The sequence below is a fragment of the Onthophagus taurus genome, chromosome 7, assembly GCF_036711975.1.
Source record: "Onthophagus taurus isolate NC chromosome 7, IU_Otau_3.0, whole genome shotgun sequence".
Lineage (NCBI taxonomy): Eukaryota > Metazoa > Arthropoda > Insecta > Coleoptera > Scarabaeidae > Onthophagus > Onthophagus taurus.
Genome location: NC_091972.1, coordinates 11,926,563 through 11,946,827, shown reverse-complemented (window position 1 = coordinate 11,946,827; position 20,265 = coordinate 11,926,563). Strand labels below are relative to the sequence as shown.

The 20,265-nt window shown below is 33.2% G+C and overlaps 2 protein-coding genes across 5 annotated transcripts; one reads left to right on the top strand and one right to left on the bottom strand.

The window, feature by feature from the left end:
• The first annotated feature begins 22 nt into the window (after positions 1-22).
• LOC111420896 (uncharacterized) lies at positions 23-12,266 on the top strand. 3 transcript variants are annotated; one of them, XR_011640828.1, is made up of 6 exons: positions 23-172; positions 3,218-3,580; positions 3,634-3,766; positions 3,822-4,000; positions 10,027-10,609; positions 10,668-12,266. XR_011640828.1 is itself a non-coding variant. In XM_023053947.2 (5 exons), the coding sequence occupies exons 1-5, from the start codon at positions 142-144 to the stop codon at positions 6,888-6,890; spliced, it is 789 nt and encodes a 262-aa protein (XP_022909715.2). In that variant the 5' UTR covers positions 23-141. The 3 variants fall into 3 exon arrangements, 2 of the variants coding, with proteins under 2 accessions (XP_022909715.2, XP_022909716.1); XM_023053947.2 differs by lacking the exons at positions 10,027-10,609; positions 10,668-12,266 and adding an exon at positions 6,808-6,890; XM_023053948.2 differs by lacking the exons at positions 10,027-10,609; positions 10,668-12,266 and adding an exon at positions 4,091-4,161.
• Positions 6,846-20,036, bottom strand: LOC111420895 (kinesin-like protein KIF1B). Of its 2 annotated transcripts, XM_023053946.2 has the most exons (9): positions 19,853-20,036; positions 19,402-19,471; positions 16,259-16,348; positions 15,982-16,196; positions 14,742-15,124; positions 14,458-14,577; positions 14,124-14,296; positions 9,112-9,550; positions 6,846-8,967 (listed from the first exon to the last, which is right to left on the bottom strand). In XM_023053946.2, the coding sequence occupies exons 1-9, from the start codon at positions 19,897-19,899 to the stop codon at positions 7,292-7,294; spliced, it is 3,213 nt and encodes a 1,070-aa protein (XP_022909714.2). In that variant the 5' UTR covers positions 19,900-20,036; the 3' UTR covers positions 6,846-7,291. The 2 variants fall into 2 exon arrangements, with proteins under 2 accessions (XP_022909714.2, XP_022909713.2); XM_023053945.2 differs by having other exon boundaries at positions 6,846-9,550; positions 19,853-20,035.
• Positions 20,037-20,265: the final 229 nt, after the last annotated feature.

The window sequence follows — 20,265 nt, the reverse complement described above, 5'->3', positions numbered from 1 at the left end:
GTCTTTTGTTAGTAAGGTTAGGTTGCGCATGCGTTTAATTTTGAAGAGGGTTTTCCAATCGTATTCAATTCCAACAAGCTTCGTGAATATTTCAAATTCGTTAAAAAAAGGAACACACTTTTAATTAAATCCACGTTAAAAATGAAATACGTTTATTTAATTCTTTTTACATGTAAGTAAATTATTGCTTCAATTAGATTTTTGTATGTAGTACAAAAGAGTTAGGTTAAGTTTTTTTTTAACTTTTTTAACATAAAATCAACATTTATTTATTACAATTGATTAGAATTATATATATAGTGTAATTTTATTGATTACTTAATTTATTATGTTAAAATACTTACATCTACAAGAATATTTTCAGTAATTTCACAATTCATTAAACTTTATTTTAAGCTTGAATGATTTTACTTTGATGTTTCCAATAACTTTATTCGTAATACCTTGGTTAGATAGTCTATTAATAGTATAAAAGGACACAATATCGTTATAATTCATAACAAGAAAATAAGTTGGAGTGGTCTAATCAACTTTCTCGCATTTTAAATAGCATTTATAGACGAATACATATTTATTCAAAACGTCTACTTATAGATGACAAAATATTAAATTTAAAATAGCGCGGTAATTTCAAAATACGCTTTAAATGCCGGGAACCCCGGGAATTGACGGCCCGTTTGTGACGTCACGCATGGGTAGGCAACCACTATTTCACACTTTGAATTAGCAAATGCTTAACCACTAAAACTAGAGCTAACACTAGTACTAAAATTAACACTAGACCAAGAACTAGAAACATTCGTGTCTCTTAAGACAGCTAGTTAATCCTTAACCCGTTTTTGCCCATTTTTTCCCCACCACTTCCGTATTTTCGCGTTTTTTTTCATTCTGCAGGTCTCATCTTGTCCGTCATAGTCTCATATGTTATTGGAAAGTGTACTACATTGTTAGAATTCACTCGTTTGCAAATCTCACAGAGTTACTGTGCTGGTGTTTATAGTGCAAAAATTGCTGCAAAGAAGTTTTTTTTTGTAATTTACTGTAAATAATTTCAAATTGTTGATACTATATTGTCTGTTGAATGTTTGCTATAAAAGATCTTGCCAAATTTGCATGCCTTTATTATGGTAATTTACCGTTATTTTCGCATGTTCCAATTTCGGAATACTGGGGTACACACTTTTTCTAGGTACTATTCTACCAAAGAGCTTATTGATTTGGTGGAAAGTGATGAGTTTTGGAAAGCAGACATTTATATTAGTCCACCTAATGATAGAAGAAACTCTGAGGAAGAGTAGAACTTCCTTCAGATATAAATCACTTGAGTGGACGACAGTTACAAGCGCCTGCGACTGCAAAATTTAGACAATTCGATAAAATCGCTTACATCGAAGACACAGAAAATTCTAGTGACGAAGACGATTTACCTCTTTCTCGTTTAGTCAACACAAATTATAATCATTCGCCTAAAAGAAATTTTGTGAAATATAATTTGACTCCAACCTTGCCGCCATTTGTTTCACCAAGCCAATGTCGTACATACAACTTTACCGTTGCTGTTTCTTGTTTTGAAAGTTTTTTTGATGAAGAAATATGCACTTTCTTGAACGATATGTTTGTACTTTATGCTTAGCAACATGGTGACCCATAGTATTGAGATTGATACTGGCGAAATTAAATGCTTCGTTGCCATTTTGTTCTTGTCAGGACATCTTCAAGTTTCTCGATGGCGTATGCTGTGGGAGACTGATAGTGATACATAAAATCCAATGGTCGCAAATGCAATGAGAAGAAACAGGTTTGACGTTATAAAGAAGTATGCACACTGTGCCTATAACACTAATCTAGCTAATGCTGATAAATTTGCAAAATTGCGTCCTCTTTTTGACATGCTTAACAAACGTTACTTAGCACATGCAGTCCTAAATGAAAAACTGAGCATTGACGAAAACATGGTTCCTTATTTTGGTCGACATGGAGCCAAACAGTTCATCAAAGGTAAACCGATTAGATATGGGTACAGGATATGGAGCTTGTGTGATCCATTAGGATAGCTGATTCAATTTGAACCATATCAGGGAAAAGAAGAGAGCAGACCTCAGATTGAACAACTGGGTGTTGGCGGTTCTACTGTTGTCTCATTGATGTCAAAACTTCCAAAACACGTGTCCTTTAAAATTTACTCTGATAGATATTTTTCATCTTTGAAAGTGGTGAATTATCTTCAAACTTTAGGGTATGGATACAACCCAACCCAACCCAACTTTTCATCCAATTTTTGATGCTCCAAAATTGGAACATCAAAAATTAAGGAAAATTATGTATAAACATTTTTTTTGCATATAATTAGACATCTTATGCATAAAAATTATCAAAATTATGTAAAAGAACCTTTGTATTTGAAATAAGAAAACTCGGGCAAAAACGGGTTAACTTGACATTGTTTCAGTCACAACAGATGGAGTTACTAAATTAATACACCCACTACAGTAACAGTATTTTGCTTATGGCATTCAACTTGCAGTGATTGCTGTTCTTTATTCTAAAGATAGGCGAAAATTATCAAATTAAAATTCGATGTTGGAACTGCTTGTTTTTTAATAGAGTGTGTTCAAAAGGCTGATTGATCTATCCATGTTGATGAATCTGACTTATCATGATTTTAAGATTACAATACCGTTCGCCTCAGAAATATAAAATTTAGAAAGGACCGCTGCAAAACTAGTCTTAAAATTTGCAACATATATTACTTAATTAATTAACAACTTTTTATCGTTTTATGTTTTATGTTTTTGCCACACACTATATACGAGATTAAAGTAAAGTACATTAATTTCGAAATACATACATCTTGTAATAATTATTTACGTAACCAGTTATAAAAAGACTAATAATATTAAGTGAGTTAAACCAAATTAGCCGTTTCATATCGTGTTAAGTACAAAATTTTATCTATCTTATTCTATTAGTGACAGATCTCAATTTGTAGTTAGGTAATGGAATTCATTACATCACTAGTGATGTAATGGAATACATTACATCACTAGTTATAAAAAAAGTGACGTTACATAACGTCAGAAAGACATGTAAAATTTAATTTTCATAATAGAATTAGATAAATAAAATTATGATATTGCGCTTATATAACTTATATAATTCTACATTCCATAATTTGATTAGTGTTCGATTAATATATTTCTTTTCGATTTTTTTAAAGGTCACTTATCTGAAATGGTTCAAATAAATTACATTCGTGTACCTCATGCCTTAAAGAACAATTCAGGTAAATCGGCAATTTTAGATTGTAATTATTCAGTACGTCCTGATGATACCGAGTTGGTGGTGAAATGGTTTTTAAATAATGAATTGGTTTACCAATGGGTTCCACCGCAAAAACCCCAGAGTCTCGGAGTTTTAAAAAATCGCGTCGATTTAAGTTATCGAGCTAGTGCCGATCCGAAAGCCGTATTTCGGGCTTTAAAAATTTCAAATCCAACCACCGAAATCGCCGGGGTATATAAATGTTTTGTATCGACGTTCGCCGATGAAGATTTTAGTGTGAAAACTATGATTATTTTTGGTAATAAGATGTATTTGTACTAATAAAAAAATTTCATGAAATTTATTTTTAAGTTCCCGAAAAATCTTTGCATCTTCATCGAAGTCCGAATATAAACGGAAAAGTGAATTTCACCTGTTTGGCCGAAGAAGTATATCCTCAAGCGCATTTAATATTGTTTATGGATAAAATGACGAATAATGGAATGCAAGTTTATTTTTTGTGTGTATTTTTTTCAGTAAATGTAAATACATTTTTTTAGGAATAATTTGGAACCCGTTGAGTGGAGCACGAAAAAACATGCGGACGGAAAGTTTTCTTTGCAACAAACTTCAACGATTCAAGTTAATAAATTGGAATTTGGGTCATTGGTGTTTTGTGAGATGAGAATTCCCGGAACTGGATACATTAAACGACAAACTTTGCTTTATTATCCGGAATGTAAGTTATTTTTTTGAACTGATTCAGGAACGATAAGTATAAATATTGCTTATAAATCAAAAAAACATAGCAAATTCAATCATTTTATAGGTACAAAGCAAAAATCTCCAAAATGTTAGTTTAGCTGATTATTAGACGAAAAATAAATTGATTGGAGAAATTTTGTTAAGTTTTGACATCAATTGGATTTTACAGAGTATGGTATAAAACCTGGAAGCTAATTTCCTTCCAATGCTTGCAGGTGAATATTTGTGTGTTGAATCATAATAACCAGGAAATCGTTTGAAAAAAGTATTTGCAAATACTAAGTTAAATATTACTTCTTTTGAGTACCAAGAAGATGTTTTATGACGTTTCGCTTTCTTATTTTTCTACTTATACTATACGCTGAAAATGATGAAACAGGGTTGCATTCTTATCTTCATATTTTTTCTTGCTATATCTGGGAGACTTTTCTCGTTTGAGGAAATAGTCCTCATTATTTTTTCTATAAATTGTATATCATTGAATAGTACGGCAATTTATCTAGAAGTAGCCGACTGTTAACATTATCGAAAATCATGAAGAGACCAATTCTGCTTTTTGACAACTCTCATTGCAAACAGTTCATAGTTCTATAGTAACTCTTGGGAAACTCCATCTTTGTTGAATATGTCATACTTAGAAGTTTTTGTGATAAAACTATAAATATGTTCTGATTTTCCAAAGCTGTCACAATTAATCATCTGGAAGCATTCGAGATGTAGTCACATAGAAGAATGCTCCGAATACCCTGATGCAGACCAACGAAGCTGTGTTTAACAGAGCAAGTGCCGTTTTAGGGCATATTCTTAGAAGAGACAGATACAAAATCCTTAGTCTTATAATGAAAGGTAAAATCGAGGTTCGCAGAGAAATTGAAAGGAAGCAAATGTCATGGCTAAGGAAAATTCGTGATTTTGCTGATTGCTGAGATTAGCTGATTGCTGTGAACAACTTTCCGTGTAATTGCCAACGTTGGGAAGACATGACATACATGATGATGGCACCGAAAGAAAAAGAATTCTTTGTTTTAATAATAATTTCAAGAGTACAGCTTACTGTTTCAATTAGTAATTATCTATGCAGGACTATAATTTGATGAAAAAAAAAACAAAGAAATAGAACATAAAAATGTATTAACATTGAGGTTGGTATTATAATACCTCACTTGCCGTGAATTGTCACAAAAATTGATCTATCGGTTGCGGGTTTAGGTTTTATTATACTTGTATTAATCCTGCTTCTATACATTGTATTTTTCGGTTGCCATGAGTTGTATTAACTGTTACGGTGTAATATTATTAGATGGTAAATGATATTAGAGACAATGAGAAAGTTCAAAAACAGAAAAACCTCAAATCAAGACAACATACCAAACGAACTGATAAAATACGGAGGAACAAAAATCCAAAAGAATGTAAAAAGAACGTACTATCGAGGGGTAACGTTACTAAACTCCTCTCTAAAACTTCTAATTAAAATCATTACGGACAAGATAGCCTCAATAATGTCACAGTTCATACTTACACTACTGGTAAGAAAATCTATAAAGTATAGCACCCCTGCTTACTTCTGCTTTGTGGATTTATGATTTAACGAAGGCTTTCGACAGAGTGCAACTGAAAAATGTTACCATGATTCTGCTAAACAATAATATGTCGAAAGAATACTTATTAAAGACCTAAACATAAACACAATAACGCAAATAGCAAGACATTTCACGCTAACACAGTATCTCCGAACTACCATAGGTCAAGGTGACAGTCTCAGCTTTTTGTTGTTTAACACAATGATGGATGAATTGATAATGGTGGTAATAAACACAGGAATAAACATGTTATGTGATGCAGACGACGCAGTATTTATTGCGGAATTAGAAGATAACGTTCAAAATATGTCACAGTCTTTAATAAACCAGCAGGAAAACTTGACATAAAAAGTTTTATAGACAAGAGCAAATGCATAACCATTTCAAAACCGCTGCGCTGTAAATTGGTTATAGAAAAAAAACATCATCGAATATTTCTGGAAGATGAAGTGAGGAAACAAGTCAACAAAGCTGCCGCAATATCAGAACACCACAGATACCCAATCTGGAAAAACAAACACCTAAGTACAGGTTGTAAGTCGAGAATATACAAAACATGTGTACGATCAATGATGATATATGGTGCGCAAGCAAGAACTGAAACATCAGTAACAAAGAGGATTCTGAGAATACATTAACCGATACCCAAAGAAATTGAAAGAAAAGTGTAAAATAGATGGCGTAGTAAGATGGATAAGGAGAAGAAGAAACAATCAGATGGGTCCTGACAGAATAGCCAAGATTGTGCGAAACACATCACACGGAAGAGGACCTATAGGACGACCACCTAAACAATGGCGAGACATGTTGGCATGATATTGGCAATCAACATCACAAGAAGTGCCTTCTAAAAGAAGAAGAAGATAAATGATAATTTTATACTCATTTAACATAATCGTCGTGTCGAGAAAAACCATCCAAGTGCCATGAACATTTTATTATCGCCATCTTTTTTACCTTACTATTTTATTGTTACTTTTTTAATAACGCATTTTACTGGATTTTCTTGTTTTTTCGTTTATTATCAAATAACAAAGTAAGATGACAAGGCATAAAAAAGACTCGGTGATCAACGATTTATGTCGATTGATAAAATTGATTGCTGAAATAACATTTTAGTATTGAAGAAAAAACTATATATAACTAAAATATGTTTTAATTATTTTATTTTTTTATGCAACCTTTTTCTTGGACGCAGCTTCAAGGAGTTATTGTAGAAAAATAATGCTTCAACCCTTAATTTTTTATCTAATCACTTTATTAATTCAATTCATTTTGTAAAGTTATTCAAAGTAATCAAAAGAAATCTTTTTAGTTATTCTTTCTTGCGATTTTAAATTAATACATATTTTTTAAATAAATATTAACACTTAATTTATGTAAAATTCTACATCTACCATAGAATAAGCTACATTTAGATTTAAAATGTAAATTCGTAAAATTCTTATCAATGCAACAATTTTTTTTGATTCCAACAAGTTTACAAATACAGTTTTTTTTGTTCCTTTATGTAAACTTTGTTCTAATAAAACAATCAATACTGAGTAAACATTTTTTTCTTCTTAACCTTGTTTTCGTCGATTCCTCCAGATAAATTTCAATTCCATTTTTAAAATCTTCATCATTCAATCTTATTTAACAATATTTTGTGTCCCGATTAAAATTTTCTTAATATTATTTCATCATTCAAAAACCATACGATGATCATTCAACAATTCATCTCTAGATGTATCAATAATTTGTTTCCTCATACTTGTTAGTTGTCTCAAATATTCGCTGGGGCTCAAAAAACTTTTATGTTTAACTTTTCTTCGCGGAAGACTTCCATAATCCGAATAAGTTGGGTTACTTTCAATGCTAGAATCTTCGTACTGTTGATAAGAAAAATCATTCCAATCTGACACGGAAAACGGCTGGGGAAATCTATGCAAAACGCTTTCATCCACAACAATTTTTTCCGTTGATTTATTTCCACTCGCTTTATTATTACAAAGTTGTTCTAATCGATCGCAGGAATTCTTTACGATACTTTCGTATTTATTGTTTGGAAATTCTTCAGTTTCCGTGAAAATATTCGTCGTTCGTTTTGGTGAAGTTTGACAAGAAATATTTTCAAAGTTAGGCGATTCGTTTCGTTTCTTTTTCCGATATTTCTTTTTAATTTTTTTCGAAACCATTTCGCTAATATCACTTAAACTGACTTGTATTTCATGGGCTTGTTCTGGTTTATCCAATTTATCAGCGACAATTGATAAATTTGCCATTAAAGCACTCGCTTCTTTTAAAAAATTTGTCATCGCTTCGAAAACTCGCGAATCTTTATGTTGTTCTTTAGGAAAATGTACTCGTTTGTGGTAATTTAACGAATCTTGTACATTTTCAAACGTATCCATAGAAAAATCGCTTGAGTCACTATCGTAATGTTGCTTCATTATACTTTTAAGAATAATTGGTTCGTTTATCGTGACTTTTTCATATTTTTGAGTTTGTGTAATGTTTGGTTTTGATGAAATTGGATGGAAACTTTTTAAAGGTAAAATTCTTTCCGGTGTTTTTGTTACGTTAATTTCTGACGCGTAAGTTGGTGAAATTGATATTCCAGCTTGATATAGCTCTGGAATGATATTCGGCGTTGCTTGACACGATTCTCTTTGATTGTAATTTTGATTATTTATTGTATCGTAAGGAATGGTGTCGTTGATGTTGGCGAAATTAATTTTATCGTGTTCTAAAGAATTATGATTACTTATTAAATCGGGAGTTTGAAAAGATTGTGGGATATTATCATCTAAACTATCTTCGGAAATACTTAAATCGTTTTCATTTTTTTCTTTATTGTTGATGTAATTGTGTGAAACGTGAATATTAACCGATGATGTATAAATAGGGTTTGGTATGTTTTCTTTATTATTTTCTTTTCCCCTTAAATATTTTGTAAACGAAAGTAAATTTTGAGGTTGTTTCAATTCTTTGTTGTCTTCGTCCACTTGGACTCCGCAAGATGTTGTAAGTTTTAACCCATTTCCTCCACTTGTTGATGAATCAAATCTGAGTAAATTGCAATTTGTGCCAACATTTTCAAGTTTAATTTCTTCCGTACAAACGGAAATGTGTTTAAATTGATTTGTTTCGATTTTTAAGTCATCAACATCCGTACAAGTGTCTTTAACTCGTACGACAGGATCTGATTCTGTTTGTGTTTCGATATGTTTTCTTTTATAATACCTCATCGCTCTTTGTGTGATATCTTGTAGCCTTAACGGTCTCGCCATCGTACCTTTATTTTCTTTAATAACTTCTTCGGTTTCTGTGGCAACTTCTTTTTTATTAACTTTGCTGTAGAGTCTTTGTGTAACGGCTGCAACAATTTCAGATCGTGGTTTTAAAGTCATTTTTCGAATTGAATCTACTTTTGCCTCAACTTTAGCTAAAGAAGTGCTCGGTTTATCGATCGAGCGTTTTCTAATTAACGCCGTTGGGGTGGGTTTTTTCATTTTCTCACCTTTTGTTGATAATGTTTCATAAGAACCATATCTCTTAGCTGATTTTGCGTCTTTCTCCGATAAAACGCTGTAAGTTCTTCTTAATTTAACAACTGGTTTATCATCGCTTATCGTTGTTACGTCCATCACTGGGATAAGTTTATCTGTGGAACAAAGCGAGCTTTCAAGCTCCGCTTTGGAGATATTTTTCGGATTTATATTGAACGATTTGTTTCCATCAATATTTTGAAGAGTTTTCTTTAAAACGGTGTTAATAAATTGATTGATATTATTAAAATCCGTTACATCGTCACCGAAAAGTGATTTTTGAGTTGGTCCATTAAATTTATCTATGATTATTTTTTTTAACGAAATCGGACAGTTTATATTTTCGGTGTTTGTTGATGCGTCTGATTTATTCGATAGTGGTTTTAATACGAATTGATCTTCCGGGGTGATCTAAAACAGAAAAGATTTTTTATTTAGACTTTTTGAGGTTGTTTAAAACTTTTTTTTGTTGTTGTCGAAATTGGTGGGCGAATCTTTTGAGGTTGCCACATAAAATAAACCAGGGAATAATAGTGTGAAAAAACAAAAATAGAAGCGTGCTCTGCAAATATTTGTTGATTCTTTTGCGTGTTTAAAGCGAGGATATTATTTTGGGGAAGTCACGCGAAATGCTTCGACACATGTGTTCTTCACGTCGAGGTATAAAAAGTAAAAATGTTTATTTTTTCCAGAGATTGACCACTTAATCTATTTTTCAACTCCGAAAGCATTTACTACCATGTAAATTAAGGATTCTCATTGTACAAGTCTTTCAAGGTCTATGATACATTATTTTATCTGTAACAAATTATAACAATATAACCCATTTACGTGGATCTAGAGCACAGTGATAACAAATTTTATTTTAAAGAAATATTTGTTTGCAGAACAAAGTTGGCGATATTATAATGCAATTTAGCATGAAGCACTGTTGAATTGGTGATGTTTGAAAGAAAAATTCAACTAAACTAAGAAGTTTCTGCTGAAATGCGAAAATATGAGTTTATAGTAATGAAGTAATGGAATTCGAATATAATCGAAATAATGCTTCCGTACACAACAGTAATGCTCTATAATAGGGTAACCTTATTGGGCTTGTTGAGAAGAGAAGAAAGCTAGTGCCTGAATGTTGTTTTCAACGACTTCTTGTCCCAACTGGGTTTTTGACGTAACAAAATATAAAGCCAAATTAGTTCTAAACACTGAACGAAGCAATAATATCATTGAATTTTTCCAAAATTTGATTTATGTCATATATTGGAAGATTACAAAATGCTCCAAAAGTTATCATAGATGATTTTAATGAAAATTTTCGTCAACGTTTTAATATTTTATCATAAAACATTTAACAAATATTCCGTGTATTTAAAACAAATCAGTGAGAACAGTTTTTTATCGCAGAAGATTTTGAAATAATAAATGTTGTATTTGACCAAGTGTCCTCAAAGCTTGCAGACAGGAAGAGCTTCCGTAATAAGGTAACAAATAGATTTAAAAATCAAGTCTAAAAGAAAGTCTCCATTTTTAGAGCAAGCATTTGCGCCATAGTTAACCAGAATGATCAATACATGGGACATAATGCTTTACATATTTTCTGCATTCCAGAGATGTTGTAGTCATAAGGTTTGGAACAGTATAGTCGAAGATAAGAAAAGCATGAAAAAACAAACAGAGTACTTTCAGAAGAAAAAAAGGCCTATTACATTGCATAAATAGATGCAACCAATTTTTTAGATATCGTTATTAACACCTATGCTTAACTACATAGTATCGTTAAACTACACTGACCGGCAAAAAAAACCGGCCGCCAAAATGTAGCCACAATTTCAAAGCTGGCTTACTCGCGAACCACTCATTCGATTTTGATGATTCTTTTTTTGATCGAAACGTTGATTCTTCTGTAATAATCCTGCGATAGAAATTTTTGGAATCAAATGGTAGCCCAATCTTTTCTGAGCATTTTGTTTTTTTATTCACTCTATTATCTCTGTTACTAACGAAGATGCAGTATTTTAAAGCGATCGCCTGTGAAAACAAGACGAGTGACAATAGTAGCTGATGACCGTTTTATTGTTCTAAGCAATCGTAGAACGACAGCTGTAGAAGCTCGGTGTCGTCTTCAAATGGTGCATGTCGTTGATGTCAGTGAGCAATTGCGGCAAACTCTTCTTCAAAAGCAATTTGTAACTCTTGAAGGTTGTCCGGTAGGACAGGACGACGACGAATACGTCTCTCAAGTTGGTCCCAAAGATATTCGATAGGGTTAAGGTCCGGGCTGCACGCGAGCCACTCTATCCGTTCAATACCCTACTTCATCAAGATATTCGTTAACCACACGTGCTACGTGCGGTCGCGCATTGTCATGCATTAGCATGAATCCGTCACCAATAAAATGGGAATAGAACCTCCATGGAAAGGTACTCTTTCCGAAATGGTGCAGGTCGCAAACCTTTCATTACGACGTCTCCACACTCACTCTCGACCATCAGGTGACCGGAGACAAAATCGGGACTCGTCAGTGAAGAGCACCTTACCCCATTGTTCCATTCCCTAATTCATACGTACGCGCCCAAATTGAAGACGTGCTCGCCGATGTCTCTGGAGCAGCCGAGGTCTTTTGGCAGGTCTTCTTGCAGTCAGATCACTTTTATCAAGTCTTCGATGAATAGTTCTTTCACTTACGTCAACCCCACGCACCATCTGAAGACGATGCCGAGTTTCTACAGCTGTAGTTCTAAAATTCCTCAGAGTGTTTAGAACAATAAATCGGTCATCAACTGCTGTTGTCACTCGTCTTCTACCGAAACCTTGCCGCCTAGTGAAATTTCCTGTTTCCACATATTGGTTCCAGACATCCTGAACTGTTGTTCAGGCTACACCCAACGTATGGGCAACGTATTGCTGACTTTTGCCATCCTCAATTAAAGTAACAATAGCCTGACAACGGGATTGCTATTATGTTAAAAGACTGCAAAAATCTTTAACAACTGTCAATTTACTATTCGAAACAAATGACATACGCTACCTAGCGCGCCACCTTAGCTTTTTTTATGCTTGTTTGTCTTGTTTTTACAGGCGTTCGCTTTAAAACACTACATCTTCGTTAGTAATAGAGATAATAGAGTGAATAAAAAAACAAGATGTTCAGAAAAGATTGGGCTACCGTGTGATTCCAGTTAACACTATCTGCTGTAGCAGTTGCACCCCACAGGGTATTACAAATTTCGAGAAACAAAAGTTTTTCTCATTCTTGCAACCCGTATATGCTCAAATTAAAATCTAAATGAAAATTTCTATCGCAGGATTATTACCGAAGAATCAACCTTTCGATCAAAAAAACAATCATCAAAATCGAATGCGCGGTTCGCGAGAAAGCCAGCTTTGAAGTTTTGGCTAATTTATAGTGGCCGTTTTTTTTTGCCGGTCAGTTTATATATGTTGCAATTTCTAAGTTCAATCCTTGCACTAATATATCGCATTTGCCATTCAGGGTTATGTACTGACACTAGAGACTCAGCTTTAGAGTTTAGAGACGCAGAGATGGAGGAGTAGGATTTCATATCAAAGATAGACATAACTTTAAGAATCATAAAAAACGGCGAAAGAAGACTATTTTGGTTTTTCAAAACACACATTTTGAGTCCATATTCAGTTCCCGATAGCGATTTGTTTTAAAGTTATGACGTCATCAACAAAAAAATACTCTTTTATACTCCGTAATAAAGAAAATTGAAGACGTCATAACTTAAAAACAAATGGCTATCGGGAACTGAAAAGGGGCTCAAAATGTTTGGTTTGAAAATACAAAATACACTTGTTTCGCCATTTTTGCAAAATAATGTAACTTATTTGCCAAACAGGAAGTATGCCTAGCTCTTACTTCAATAAGAAGTAATGCAATTTGATCTTCTCTACAATAAACCCACAATAACACCCTGTGGAATAATTTAGTGTATAAATGGTTTCAAAATTATAATTTTGGTTTCACAGGTATTTTAAAATTAGGATTCTAGAACGACGTTTCAATTAACCCTGTATACCGACTAAATAACCAGCATTTAATAAAATGCTGGATATTGAACATGAAATTAGACATTTTTATCTATAGTTTGCTGAAAAAATCATGAAAATTGAACGAAAAATAAAAAGTTATCACATTTCAAACTTTACCAAATATTAGCTTGTTGCGTTTTTTTGCATCTGAGTGTATTAAGAAGCACCAGGAATTCTTCGACCAAACATGGCAGAAAGATTTTATACTGTTCTTTATTGGTTTCGCATTTCCCGTTTATTTCAGAGTATGATTATGCCTAGTAGGAGTGTGCGCCAATGTACAAGCAAATTTGATAAAGGTCATATTGTTGGTTTGCCTTAACCAGAACCACCATAATGTGCTGCTATCAGTCATGGACTAGGGAGAGTAAAAGACGTGGCAGAAGAGAACCAGCGGGCAAAAACGTACAAATAGGATTGCCATCTTCGACTTTAGTGGCTGATTGGCTTGTAGTAGATCAATTTGCCACAGAAGGCCAGAGTTCTAAAGCAAAAACACCGACAGCTACATTTGGAGTGGTGTAGCTAACGACTACACTGGAATCTATGGTTGCATAGGTGGGTATTCAGTAAAATTTCAAAAACTGTTTCCGAAAAATCTGTAAAGACATTGAAAAGAAAAACTGGAACTTCACCATTAGTATATATATCATCAATATCATCCTTTGATATACAAAACTGAACTTAAGGGATGTGTGCATGTTAATGTTTGGTATGATCAGATTGAGCAAGAACGATAATGTTGATTTGCAAATGTCTGTTGTGTTTTGCAAGTTTTAAAACATGTTATTTTTATGTTCTCTTTTAATTAATCAAATTGAAAATGTCAAAATATATTAAGAAATGTCAAAATTATGAAATTATATGCGAAATTTAAATTGAAATATGTTTTCCTACATATAAATCAAAATAATATTTATTTTTGACTTACCTGACAACATGAAAGAAGTTGTTTTAATTTAACAATTTCCAATTTAAGATCTCTGATAACTTTTTGCTTGGGGTCTTCGTTGGCCACTGGTTGGGCAACGATTTGTTTGGCCCTGTGCCCGAACCTCAACGTATTCACAGTCTCACTGTAGCAAACGCTCGACGGGGACACCGCTATAATTGTAAATCACCGGGAGTCAGAACACGCAGAGATATTTCGTGCAAAACTTAAACGTTAAATATTCAGAAACTTTACAAAATAAGGGCAAACCCTTTCCATACGTGCATTCATAATTAGGATTACTTTTAAGCGGTTTATCTTGTTGTTAACTTACTTGCTATCATTAATGTTTGAGAGTTTCCACCAAGGGTGTCTTTTAAAAGCCATGTTAAGACTGAATCTCTATAAGGAATGAAGCGTTTTTTGTAACCTTTTGTTCTTACAGATTGATCGGCTAAAAATAAAAATAATAATTAATGGCATTGTTTTAATAATTTTTTTTGATGATTTATTATTTTAATCCCTACCTAAAGAGTTAATTAAGGAATATCCTTTTCCATAATTGGCAAAGCAAAAGCAAAAACATTAAAAAAAAATTCAACCTCAATTAATTCTTACCTAAAGAAGAAATAACATTCCCCAAAGCAACCAAGCTTTTATTAATATTAGCTCCTTCCCAAAACGTCGATTTCGTATGTACTCGATTACTTCTTTCGCTCCCGGCCAAATCAACGAGTGTCAATTTAACTCCACCAAGACATTTTAAAGTAACCACTGAGTGACTTCGACTCGATTGGGGATTCACCGAGGTTGCGGAAACCCTTCTTTTTTTATTCCCAATCTTCAACCAATCCAACAATCTTTCCGGATTCTCCGCTTTGTATTCTTTTAATCCTTGGACGTAAGTTCCACGGACCGGATGTTCGCGAATTTTAAGCACACTCGTCACATCGTTGTCAGCTAGAAGATCGTTGACCTTCTCGTTGTGTATTTCCAAATAACTGACAAACAACATGAAATGAGGTTCAAACAAGATACAAAGAGTTGGTATGAAAACAAGGTTTTAATTTAATTACCGTGTCGCATGGTAGAAAGACTGGAAAGAGGTGCGAAATAGACATGAGGAGAAGGAGGTAGATGGGGGTGTCGATTCGTACCCGAACCATGACATTTGGCGATATAAATAGTCAACCTTGTTGACGGTCTATTTATAAAGACATGTTGTAAGTAGTTCTAGGAGCTCTTGTATACAAGAAGTTTTGTTTTGAAATGAAAAAAGGTGGTTAGTGTGGAATTTTGAGAGGAATTTGGGACTCAAAAAGATGAGCTTTTGGATTCCATATCTTAAACTACTTAATGAAATGAAATTATTCTAATTACCAAGATTAATCCAGAATATTTTTTAATTGAATTGTTTCGTGCACCGAAAACGTTTTGAATTGAAAAAAACAAAGTACTCGTTCGCGTCCTTATAGGAAAACTGAAGCGAGCCTGAAAAAGTTACAAAACCCCGGAGGGTTCTCGAAAAACGATTCGTGTCACGAAAGGGCTACAAAGACTCTCTTTCTACTAAAACGCGCACAGAGATATCATTACGGGTCGTTGTGGCGCGCATGTTCTTCGTTATTACCACTGCTAGGTGTAGGTAGCGTGCGGAAACTTGAACGCGATATGAATTTATGCGTTATACGTTACGGTATTGAGGCAGGTGAAACGATCAGCGTTACGATAACAGGAAATTGCGTACGGTTAATCCGATTTTAACTGGGATCGTGGTCGTCTCATTTAAATAAATTTTTGGATTGATAAAATCTAATTAAGCTCATAAAGGATTAAGGGAAACATAATTTTAATTTACCTGATTGTTACATGTTCTTTTTCTTCTTCATCGCCATCAATTTGTTTTAAATAATCGAAGATTCGTTCGCATAAACGAGGTGTTAAACCAAATTGTTCTTGAAACCCCATCATGGTGTGAGTTTTCCCTGAAGAACTTTGTCCGTAAGCTAACACGCAGGAATGGTATTTTTTCTTAACAGCGTTTCCAATGATGTCATTAACAACGTTGAATACCTAAATTTAAAAATTTTTATTATATAAACATTTTATTTTGAGGAAATGAGGTAATTTTTTACATTTTCTTGATTTGACGTGGTTCCAAAACAGCAATCAAAGGAGAATCTTCTAACTCTTTCCCTGCTGTCACCCGCATACTGTTCTGGTACCTGAAAACGGAATATCCGCTGGAATTAGATCAAAGACAACCACGGAGGCAGACATCCGTCAAATACGGTGGTAAACGTGACTGTCTAGGAATGCTGTCTGGGAGAGTACGTCGACACGAAACGAAGTAATTAGAAACGTTCAAAAGAAAAAGATGTGATGTTACGTTAGTTTTAACAAGTGTTAGTATAAGATTAAATTTTAAATTAAAGGATAATTAATCTTGTAATAATTAGATTATTTAACTTATTTATTTATAGAAACATGTTAATGTTTTATTAAATGTCTTCAATAAAAATATACCATAATCTAACGCTGAATAATAATTAAAACTGGAACTAACACTAGATTTATAACTAGAAACATTCGGCTATAGTCGCACGTATCTCAAGACGGCTAAACCCGAATGATTCTAGTTCTAGCTCTTGTGTTAGTTCTAGTGACAGTGTTAGTGTAAAACTTGAACTAATACTAGACCGAGAACTAGAAACATTCGGATTTAGCCTCACGTCTTTCAAGACGGCTAAGTCAAAATGATTCTAGTTCTAGGTCTAGTGTTAGTTCTAGTCATAGTGCTAGTGTAAAACTCGAACTAATACTAGACCGAGAACTAGAAACATTCGGATTTAGCCGCACGTCTCTCAAGACGGCTAAATCCAAATGATTCTAGTTCTAGGTCTAGTGTTAGTTCTAGTGATAGTGCTGATGTAAAACTAGAACTAACACTAGAACTAGAAAGTATTGGGTTGTTTCTAGTTCTAGGTCTAGTGTTAGTTCTAGTGATTGTGCTGATGTAAAACTAGAACTAACACTAGAACTAGAAAGTATCGGGTTGTTTCTAGTTCTAGGTCTAGTGTTAGTTCTAGTGATAGTGCTGATGTAAAACTAGAACTAACATTAGAACTAGAAAGTATCGGGTTATTTCTAGTTCTAGGTCTAGTGTTAATTCTAGTTTTAGTGCAATAAAAATATGCAACATAGTGATATTTTATACGAATTAGCGCTACCTGCCACTGTCACTAGAACTAACGCTAGATCTAGAACTAGAAACATTCCGTTTAGCCGTGTGTCTCTTAAGACGGCTAACTCTGAATGTTTCTAGTTCTAGGTCTAATGTTAGTTCTAGTGCTAGTCTAGTTTTATTTGCTAATTATTATTATTCTAGATTGTTGTATACTTTTATTGAGCTATAACGGACACTGCATTCCCCGTATTGATCCTTAATATCGAGGTTTTACTGTAATGTCAAATTATATTGACATACATATTGTGTTTTATGTGGGACAAAGTAAGTAGGTACGCCCTGGTTTCTATGGAAATATATTTTTGTATATTGCATCTTAAGTGAAATTCACTGTATATTAGTTAGTTGATCATAATATATAGTTTTAGTACTTTTAGAGATTTTTGTGATACTTTTTTCAGTGAGTTGTGGCAAATTATCTTGTTTAAACTGTCATTTTAACATTTGCGTTCATTTCAAAGAATGAATACCAAATATCATTTCATTTAACTTTCTAATGTTGATTTTGACGTTTTAAATTTTCTTTTGTAATGTTTAATGTTTATTGCTATACATATATTAAAAATTGCAAAAAAGAGAATTTAACAAATCTGTCGAAATGTGACGGCATTACTTAATATAATGGTACTCAAAAGCTGGGTTTCCTACGAGCTTTATTCCAAAGCTAATGATAACATTTTTTAGTATATAAGAGAGGTTTGTTGCAAACAAACTTTTATCCTCGTTTATCCACTTGCTTTATTTGCCGATATCTTTGTTATCCTTGGAGATAACGGATATTAAATACAGCACTAAAAAGTCTGATCTTTTCTTCATCTAAATGTCCTGCCAATATGTAGCACACTTAGGCCTGTCTAAATCCTAGTTTTGCATCATTATCTATCTGCATCGGCCAAAAAAACAGCCCTGCACATAGAAACTTCCTGAATACAACTTTTTTATTTGGTAGGGATAAAAGACTAAAGCAGTATCATCTCACATTGGGCATTTTTTGTTCTTTCTATCGGTGTACAACAAAAATCGATGTTTATATCAATACACCATCATTGTAATGTTTTTGTTTGCAATATATTTTTTTTAATTTATAATATACGAATGGTTGTGGTCGTGATATAGATTTTATTGTACTTTGTATTTGTGAATATGGCAAAGATGTATCTGCTAACACCTAATGGATGAAGAATACAAAACAAAGTTGAGACCTACGCAGCTCGTCGATACGATAGTATTACACTATGTACATACACACTATTCTTGTGTGTCAATCAATAACAAAATGCATTTCTTGGTCTAAAAAGTCTCTAAACCGTTGTTTGTAGGTAATTTTCGTTTCTTGTAATTTGATTTTCTTTGAACTGTATGAACCTCTTCTCAAAATGATAATTTTTAAAAAACTTTGTTGACTTTGTGTAATGCAACATTTTTAGACAATCTAATATTCTTTCTGGGAACTGTGTAGTATGACAACATTTAATTTGATTCAATCAACGCAAGAGATTCCTTATAATTTGTTACATCTATCATTAACACACATATTTTCAGTTTTTGATTACCAAAATTTCTGGGATTCTCCTCTCTGGGAATCTGTTAAGTAAGTGTAACACAACATTAGTAATGTTATTGGCAATTTTCCCAGATTTTCTGCTATAAGCTTTTTTTCACATAATTCGTACAATTTGACACATTACATTATCTGTTTAAGTAGTACATTATTCATTTTATTTGTATTGCAGTAATGTTTTATTGAAGGAAAAGAACAAAGGCGAATTTATCGAATAATTCTTTGTTTTTTTTATTTTCTGCAAGATGCAATATTTTCTCAATTACCACTCCGGATATAGACGCCAAGCTAAAAATAAATCGCGTCGAGTTTACGCCCGTTTTATTCGGAGTCCTAGAAGAGCCGAAAGCTCGTTCTAAAGCACCTTCCATTAACTTTAATAAGCGACTATTGTCATCGTTAACTGCTCTTTACTTATTTCTTAGAAAAAAAACTGAAAATAATAGCTCGAATACATGCAAACAACTTACCTTTAAATTTGTTATTGAAACTATATTACTGTTGACTTCAACCACTGGAACTGCATTTAATGAGATTTCTCTAAGAAAAGATAAAAAAGAAATTGATTTAATTGCGAACTTTTTGTTGTGTTGTTCTTTTGATGTTGAGAAAGGTTAGGAGTTAAATTTATCGAACGTTGATCTGTCATTGACATCGTCGAAAGAATGTTTTCCTGGATGTCCGATTAGTGACTCATCTTAAACTGTTGATGGCTCAAACCTTATTGGCTACTTGCCTTTCGATTAATTTAGAGTACTCTAAAGCAGGTGTTCTTTTACTACATGTTAATTGAGGTCGACGTTTCCAATTTATTTTCAAAAACATAAATACGTAACATTACATTACACAATTTTAGTTATTAATTTTTAAAATCAATGTTTATGTATTAATTTTCAACACAATGATATTTTTTTTTCTTACCTTTGAGACATAGGTCTAACCCTTACAGCAACGTTGAGATGCGTCATATTCTCACGCTTAAATATTTCTGTATACTACACTTATCTCGTCCACTTTTATAATAAATTTTGAAATTATTTAATACGGTAAAGAAAGGAAATCTTTACGCGTCGCGACGCCAAAATCCAAACTGGCGCTTGAAGTGCGTCGTCCCGCTTGGTTCTCTCCATCCGACGCCGGTCTAAATTTATCCCAACGTCTCCCCTTCTAATTGTGAAGAGAAGAACTCACTCGCAAGCAAAGTCGAGATGACTTTTCTTTAATGGATTCTCAAACCGGAAATGCCGCAAAAGGAACACGAAAATAACAATAACAAAAAATGTTGGGGGTGTATTTTTGAGTTTAAAGTATTTTCAAGGTTACATTCGTTGTTT

Excerpts from the sequence above, each read along its gene's own strand:
- LOC111420895 (XM_023053945.2), bottom strand. The coding sequence starts at position 19,899 with ATGACGCATCTCAACGTTGCTGTAAGGGTTAGACCTATGTCTCAAAG. Across the intron at positions 16,349-19,401 it reads TTTCAATAACAAATTTAAAG|GTACCAGAACAGTATGCGGG; the intron begins GTAAGTTGTTTG and ends TTCCGTTTTCAG. Across the intron at positions 14,297-14,457 it reads TCAAACATTAATGATAGCAA|CGGTGTCCCCGTCGAGCGTT; the intron begins GTAAGTTAACAA and ends TTACAATTATAG.
- LOC111420896 (XM_023053947.2), top strand. The coding sequence starts at position 142 with ATGAAATACGTTTATTTAATTCTTTTTACAT. Across the intron at positions 173-3,217 it reads TTATTTAATTCTTTTTACAT|GTCACTTATCTGAAATGGTT; the intron begins GTAAGTAAATTA and ends ATTTTTTTAAAG. Across the intron at positions 4,001-6,807 it reads TTTGCTTTATTATCCGGAAT|CTTCAAGGAGTTATTGTAGA; the intron begins GTAAGTTATTTT and ends TCTTGGACGCAG.